This window comes from Corvus kubaryi, unplaced genomic scaffold, assembly GCF_017639235.1.
Source record: "Corvus kubaryi isolate FWS band 111438036 unplaced genomic scaffold, C.kubaryi_AGA036_p1.0 37353, whole genome shotgun sequence".
Classification (NCBI taxonomy): Eukaryota; Metazoa; Chordata; class Aves; order Passeriformes; family Corvidae; genus Corvus; species Corvus kubaryi.
In genome coordinates this window covers 5409817-5417569 of record NW_024581115.1, presented here as the reverse complement: position 1 = coordinate 5417569, position 7753 = coordinate 5409817, and the positions used below count along the sequence as shown (strand labels likewise).

Here is a 7753-nt window from a genome sequence, read left to right as displayed (position 1 = left end):
CACACACCGAGACACATTCCCCCCTTCATGCAACCCCTGAGGGGAGCCCAGCCTCTCCCGCCGCTCCTGAGGGAGGACAAGCCCACCTCACGCCGCCCGAGAGGAGACAAGCTTCACAGCGCCCGTGAGATGAACGCCCTTTCCCCGCCGCCGCTCCCTTTTCCCCCGTCGCCCCCTCACACGCTGCCCCGCCGGGGCGGTCAGTCGGTGGATCCCTCACGGCCGCCACCATCGGCACCGACCGAGGTAAACAAGGGACCTGTGACCGCCGGCGCGCGCTGATGGCGCGCAGGTGACGTGAGGGCGGGGAGGGGCCCGGCACCCGGTTTTAAGGAAAATGGCTAAAAATCGGCGTTTAAGCGTTAAATGTGGGTAATGAGTCCAGTCCCGTTCTGAGGGAGCAGCCAGTGGCGCTCAGGTAAAAACTGTTCTCAGCCTTTCACTGAAGCCCAGAGGGTAGGGGTAATCCAATATGTTTTTTTTAATATTTAATAACAAGTTTCAATTACGTGTGTTATGTATGATAAAAATATACCGTTTTCCTAAGCATAAGCAGCAATTCACAAGAAGAATATCCAAAATACTGTGTTGTTATCTTACCTTCTGAAAGGCCAGATTCAGAGACAAAACTAGACTTTTCCTCTGAAGAGCAAAAAGTGTTTGAAATGCGACCTACCTGTTAAAATGCTAAATCGGTGACACAAAGAGGAAGAAAATGCAGTGAGAATTTGGAACCCTTGTTGTCACAGTGTGTTGTTCTGTGACATGTACACAGCCTGCATTCCAGCAGGTCCTTGGCACCTCCACACACTCCTGCTGACACAGCCTGCGTTTTTAAATAAATAACTGAAAACACAGACTAAGTTAGCCAGCAATATTTATGAAGAATTTTATCTAAACACAAGAGGGAAGATCATACCTGCCAATTTATTTTTTATCATTTCTGTACGCTTTGGTAGAGTCACAGCAACAAGTCAAACAAGTTGGCTCAAGAACCAGCAGACAACTGGAGGCTTATAAAAACATTTATTTGCATTTGCTGAATCAGCTGAATAATCAAAACAGATTTTTTGGTTTGTTGTCCAACATTTACATAACTTGAAAATAAAGAACTGAAGAAAAGAGCATCACTTCCTGAAATCTATTTCAGTGTCTTTTATCATTTACAGTTTTGGCCTCTGAGCAGATTTTCATAGTACATTTTACTATGTGAGTTCACAGAGAAGTACATTTTAAAAGAATTGTTGTAGCTTGATTATAGTTTTTCTCAAAATAGCCCAAATTCTCAATGATACATATATGTAAAGATAATCCCTTGCACTCTACCCATTTAATTTAAATATAATTTCTCACCATTCACCATTATTTCTGTAAAATACCTACTGTGATACTGTTTCCAAGTAAATAGGACTATTTTAGAGGCTTTTCATATTAAATTCTTCTGATTGCCTTTACTAATATAGTTACTGTTTGTATAAATAGATTCACATTCCAAAGAACAGAACTGTATTAACACCAGAACCTGTTGTGTGCTTAAGGTTCCTGATTATTTTGAAAACACAAAGCTGCTGGGAGAAGCAAGAGGGTACAAGCAACATTTATGTCTACCAAGTAATTTGGAAACAATACCAGTTATGCAGCAACTCACCTTTTATGCCAACTAAGTTAAGCAAGCTACTGCTGTTATGCATGCTAATAAAGTTAAAAATAGCATGTAAAAACAGAGGTCGGTGTCAGTGTCTTCAAAAATTAATCACTACATAAGAAAAAAATCCAAAGGCATTACATTAATGTATATTTGCCATATTCGTGAGGGTTTTTTTTAATTTCTTTTCATCCCATTAGGATCTGCCAGCCTGTGTTTATTTCAGCTGCTTGAGCTGATCCTGTCTGTGTGACAGACACAGCACTGGGAATGCTTTCAATCCCACCAATATTTGTATTAATGTCATCTCTGTCAGCAAGGTGAATATTTTGCCCCTGAGCGGTTTCACGCAGATCCCAAAATGAGCAGCACTGCTGGTACAAGGAAGTGTGTCTTACAAAGCAGCAGCTGCAACTCAGGAATGAAATTCCAAGGCCAGGTGCAGAAGCTGCCTCCTCCCAGTCCCAAACTGCATCCACTCAGGAAGGAATTTCAGAGGTTTATATAGTTTATATATATATATTTACATATTTATTTACAGAGGTTTGTATAGCAGTCTCACAGCTACATTACTTCAGCTCGCTCTCTCCCCTTCCATCAATTGAAAATCCTGGCTGTACTATCACCTTTCTGCTGATGAATATTTCACTGTGCTTCAGTAGTTTCCAGAGCAAACATCTTCTTGTTTAGCTCCCAGCCATAAGCATGGCAATAATGCACCTTACAAACCCCAGAAGCCTTCTGCCTCCTGAAGTGTAATTTTCATTTAAAAATGCCCTGTGTTGCCACAAAAACCATCATTTAACCCAGCAAAATGTTCAAGTACCCCATTTATCTTGTGTTTTATGAGTATTTGTGAAATGGGACTGAGAAACTGCTCCCTGGAAATGTCAATGCAAACTTCTTCTTCGTATAGTAATTAATGAATCTGTGTAATAGAATAAAACCCTCACAGACCAAGTTGATCTAGCCAAGTAGCCTGTTTCCAGAATGCAGGGGAAGCTCAGACCTTTCACTGGATGTTCTCCCAGATTCCAGTTACCCATGATTTAAGGACTTGGAAGGTGAGGGTGAATCCAAACCATTAAGCAGGTGTGTGTGCACCCCAGGAACAGAATCCCTTTTAGACCCTTCTTAATATTTTGGACTTCATAATGTCCTACTGCAGGGAGTCTTCACTTTGCTTTCTGCATTTGTTACATAATTGTTATTTCTAGACATAAAGGGAGTTACGGCACTGGCACAAACTCATTTGTTTCCATGTTCCAGTGCAACACCGACACCCCATTAAAAGACACAGCACAGCAGTGACATGAATCAGCCCCTCAAAGAGCATCTCTCATCTTGTAACCAGTCTGTTTGAACCCAAAACAGAATCAAAGCAACTCTTTAATGAATAGGAATAAGAATAAAGCTGAAAACTGAAAACCACAAGGTTTATCGCCACGTGATTCGTTCCAGCAGGAGACTTTGCTTGTGTTTGGGTCCTTAGTGCTTTCAGAACACCTCAAATTGTTAAGAACAGAATATAAAAGATGAATTAACTCTCAGTTAAAGGGGGAGGCTTTCAGAGAGCACACTCCTTTCCAAACTGAGCTCCTGGTCATTTGGGCCTTCATGATACAACACAGGAAGTACTTTAAGAGATTTTAAGAAAAGTGAAGTCAAGACCTGCTCTCGGACTGCATCTTGAGCAGTGTAATCCAAGTAATACCAGAGTAGAATTCCTCACATTTATTGTTCACTGCTGAGGTTGGGTGATTCATCACATTTAAATTCTTTCACATGAGCTTAATAACTTCCTTCTTTCATCTGTTATCATCATATCTGAAAAGAATTAATAATTTTTATCTTAAACTGAATTATGCTGTGTGGTATCTAACACACAATAAAACATGCAGAAAACGTGAAGTAAAAAAAAAGGAACAGTCAAGCAAACCAAGAAGCTAAAGCATTTTTACTACAGAAAAATGGCATCTCTAACAATATATTTGTTTCGTGTTTCCTATTTTTGCTTTCTCCCCCTCACCATCTGCCTCTGTTCTGCTTTTTCTTTCAAAAAGCATCCACCTCATTTAGCTTCACTCACCCCATCACAGGATTCAGCCTGAATAAAAACAAAACCCCCAATTCCAAAGCCAAAAAAGCACTACCTCTTCATAAAAGACCTTAGAAAAAGAGCTCTCCTTTTTCTTACAGGAGCTGTAGATCTGTTAGAGAAGCAGTCCATCTTGACTCAGTGCTTTGCTACACACCCTCTAGACAAAGGAACTTGAGCTTTTTGGCCCCTGATAACTCTGGGTTGTACCTGTACCTTCAGTGGTGCTCTTTTTGCCAAATCTTGCCCTGTTCTTTTGGTAGCCAGCACTGAGTCCCACAAGAATGAGATCCTGTAGTGTGGAGAAAGAAGGTGAATTACAGAACATGCAGTTCTTGAGCAAGAACTACTTCTTCCATCATGGAAGCAGCTAAGCAATGCCCAGGGGAATTTGCTGTTCTGTGGAGCAGAGTCCCACTGCTTTGCTTAAGACACCCTGCATGAAAACAAAACCATTTTGGGGAGACAATCCTCAGAAGGCAATAGAAATAGAGAATGCCCGTCACTGACATGTGTGCCATGCAGTGATCAGGAGAGCTTGGCAGTGCCAGAGCCTGCACTGTGCTGTGTGCAGAGGAAGCAAGGGATAATGAGGAGAAGATGAAATACAAAAAGGTACTAACCTGTGGCAGCACAATAATCTGACTCTGGAGGCAAGTCCCTGGAGGGCCAGAAAGGTCATGACAAACGCTCTCATTTGTGAGTCAATTCTCTGCAGCAACCATAGTGAATTTGTTACTGCAGTCAGTGCATGGACTAAGGGCAACTTCTGGATCCAGCCAGGGTACAGCCCTGAGCCTCTGGATCTCTTGGGCAGAACGTGTTCTGTGCAGTGCAGCGAGGAGCTGAGCCAGGTCAGACACCCTCCCAAGGCACTGGGACCTCAGTGCCCGTCCTTGTGCCTTCAGGGCCAGCAGGACCTTGGCATGGGAGCAGTAGGAAAGAAGTAAGGGACCCGCTGTCATCCTGGCTGTGTCTCTGGTGGTCCTGGGAGCTGGTGGGGCGCCAGAGGGGGCTCACAGGATCACAGAATCAGGAAAAACCTCTGAGATCATTGAGTCCAACCTCTGACCAAACACCGCTTTGTCAGCCAGACCATGGCACTGTGTGCAATGTCCAGTTCTTTCTTGAACACCTTCAGGGATGGCGACTCCACCCTGCGCAGCCAATTCTTATGTTTAACCACACTTTTCATGAATAAAATCTTCCTGATGTGCAACCTGTATCCTCCCTGGTGCAGCTCCGGGCCACCTCCTCCCCGCCTATCGTTGTTACCTGCGAGCAGAGCCCGAGCCTCATCGAAGGCCACCCCTGAGCTTCCTCTTCCAGGGTTGGAGGGCTGGATGGGAGGGAGAAAAAAATATGGAACGCTTCACGAATTTGCGTGTCATCCTTGCGCAGGGGCCATGCTAATCTTCTCTGTATCGTTCCAATTTTAGTATATGTGCTGCCGAAGCGAGCACGATATCGAGGCCCTCCCCGAAGCTATTTGTACCCCCGGGATTCCGGCTCCGCCAGGTCAGGGTGACCCGGGGGAACGAGCCGGCGGTGCCGGTGGGCGCAGCAGCAGTCGTGCACAGCACCCCGGCCGAACCGAGAGTCTGGCGGGCAGGGGCCGGCGGAGAGGGGGCAAGAGGACCCAAAATCCGGCATAATTCGCGTTATGCAAAGAGTATTGCTGTATGCAAATACGCGCAAAGCACTCTGGGGCGGGGGCCGTGCCCGGGGGTCCGCACGGGTCCGTTCCGTATCAATAACCTCGGCGGGCTTCAGAGCGGCGTTCGGCTCTGCGCAGCTGGGAATGTGACACTTTTCCGTGGTGACGTACCTAAATTAGTTAATATTAGTTAATAAAGGGGCGATATGCGGGTAGTTGAAGCCATTTGTTGTTTCACAGAATCACAGAATCGTTCGGCTTGGAAGGGCCCTCTGGAGATCACGTAGTCCAAGCCCCCTGCCAAGGCAGGGTCACCTGGAGCAGGCGACACAGGAACGCGTCCAGGTGGGTTTGAATGTCTGCAGAGAGGAAGACTCCACCACTCCCTGGGCACCCGTTCCGGTGCTCTTGCCACCCTCAGCTTGAAGAAGTTCTTCCTCTTGCTGAGGTGAAGCTTCTTGTGTTTTAGCTTATGACCATTACTCCTTACATATTTCGAGTGTATCTCCGGCACACGGCAGCTGTGGCGGGACCGCGTGGCTGCAGGGACAGCGAGGGAATGCGGTCGTGCACCGGGGACAAGGAGCGAGGATCCGGTAGCCGTGTTTGTTCTAAGGAGGGACGGGGGAAAGCCTTTCCAGGCGCAGCAGAGTGGCGCAGCGGAAGCGTGCTGGGCCCATAACCCAGAGGTCGATGGATCGAAACCATCCTCTGCTAGCACAGTGTTTTTGGGTTTTATTCCCTCGTGTCCCGGCACAGCGTCCGACGGCTGCGTCCTCTCTGCTGGTTATTTTTGGGTGTGGGGGACAGTGGCGTTGCCGGTGCGAGGACAGCTGTTTTTTCCTAAACAATCTTGGCGACACGCAGTACAGCGGGTGCGAGTAAAGGACGGGCAGAACACTGCACAGTGTGATGCCTACAGCCTTTCTTCGAGTGTAATTTGAAGGTCTCGTAGGGTCACAGGGTGGTTTGGGTTGGAAGGGACCCTTAAAGAACGTTTAGTCCCACCCCCTGCCATGGTTAGGGACGCACCAAGTTGCTCAGAGCCCTGTCCAACCTGACTTCTAATGTTTCCAAGGACGAGGCATCTGCCACCTCTCTGGGCACCCTGTGCCAGTGCCTCAGCACCTTGTGGTAAAAAGTTTCTTTATTTTTCGTAAGAAAGCTCCCTTATATATTGAAAGGTCACAGGGTCCCCCTGGAGGCTTCTCTCCTCCAGGATGAACAGCCCCAGCTCTCTCAGCCTTTCCTCATAGAAGTGCTCCAGCCCTCCGAGCATCTTCATGCGTTCGTCCGGACCCGCTCCAGGAGGTCCATGTCTTTAATTAGTCTTAACAAGCTCGTTGCATACATTTGTAGTTTTTCCCTGTCTTGCCCGTTTAAATGAAACATTGTGGCAATGTCAAATATATCAAGCAGAGACTCAGCACAAAATGCAGGAAAGCAAAAGGAAAACAAACGTGAAAACTTAAATGTCAATGCACGTGGTATTGAAAGCCTGTATTTGGCCTCTGGATCGCATGATCTGAGGGAAAGGCTCTGTGAACTTATTTAACGCCACAGCGCTTCACAATGGGCATTGTTTTCAGGGCTGTAGAATGTGAGAAATAAACAGTGGAATTTTTGCGTGGAGCGAGTACGTGCAGAATACATGAAGGAACAACAAGGCGGGGATTCTGGTTACAAATCCATGGAAAGAACAGTCCTATGGAATTCTTTTCCCGTGCATTTGGCTCAGTAGGCGCGGCTCGGGGGACCATGTTGTGCGGTTCCATGGTGTAATGGTTAGCACTCTGGACTCTGAATCCAGCGATCCGAGTTCAAATCTCGGTGGAACCTGAGCGTTTTTGCCGCGGGCAGGTTTCTTCGGTGCTCAGAACCGTGGAAAGTGACTTCAAGGCGTTTTTCATGGATTGTGAGAATGCCATAAACATCCCATGCCATAAACATCCCATGCCACGTGGAAAACGCATCCAAAACAGAGGAGTGACCAATGGGACAATTTCCCCGGTTTTTCCCCCCCCGGTATCTATTATTTATTGAAGCCAGGTTAGTAGTTTCTGACACACATCATCTGAAGAATCTCAGACACGTCACAGCATATTGTTTCCTTTTATTTCTATGCTTTGAATCGCCTGTGTGGAAACACGGTTCTAAAATTCTGCATCAGCAAAGATGGTGGCAGCTGCTGAGCTCTGGGGCGGGGATGAGGTTTTGGGGTGTCTCTGACAGCAGATGTTCTCCCAGTGTTCATGTTTGCTTTCTGCCCTCACTATACCAGGGTGACTTGCCGGTGTCCAAAGGGGTTCCAAGAGAGCTGGAGAGGGATTTCGGACAAGGGATTGGAGTGACA

The 7753-nt window shown here is 46.5% G+C and overlaps 1 protein-coding gene, 1 long non-coding RNA gene and 3 other non-coding genes across 17 annotated transcripts in view; 3 read left to right on the top strand and 2 right to left on the bottom strand.

The window, feature by feature from the left end:
• LOC121666760 overlaps window positions 1-335 on the bottom strand; it is a 5722-nt gene extending 5387 nt beyond the window's left edge. For 7 of the 13 annotated variants that reach the window (XM_042032702.1, XM_042032701.1, XM_042032706.1 and 4 more), the window contains exon 1: window positions 87-335. In XM_042032702.1, the coding sequence (XP_041888636.1) occupies window positions 87-232 (146 nt within the window). In that variant the 5' untranslated portion in view covers window positions 233-335. The remainder of the gene's footprint in view (window positions 1-86) is intronic. The other 6 variants (XM_042032710.1, XM_042032712.1, XM_042032714.1 and 3 more) reach the window with 3 other exon arrangements.
• A 4764-nt stretch (window positions 336-5099) lies between these two features.
• Window positions 5100-5206, bottom strand: LOC121666786. Its single transcript, XR_006016797.1, has one exon. It is a non-coding gene; the product is annotated as a U6 spliceosomal RNA (small nuclear RNA).
• Window positions 5207-5480: 274 nt separating this feature from the next.
• LOC121666755 overlaps window positions 5481-7753 on the top strand; it is a 2987-nt gene continuing 714 nt past the window's right edge. The window contains exons 1-2 of the long non-coding RNA XR_006016777.1: window positions 5481-5745; window positions 5870-5996. This is a non-coding gene — a long non-coding RNA (uncharacterized LOC121666755). The remainder of the gene's footprint in view (window positions 5746-5869; window positions 5997-7753) is intronic.
• On the top strand, window positions 6046-6117 carry TRNAM-CAU. The gene has a single exon. It is a non-coding gene; the product is annotated as a tRNA-Met (tRNA).
• TRNAQ-CUG lies at window positions 7168-7239 on the top strand. The gene has a single exon. It is a non-coding gene; the product is annotated as a tRNA-Gln (tRNA).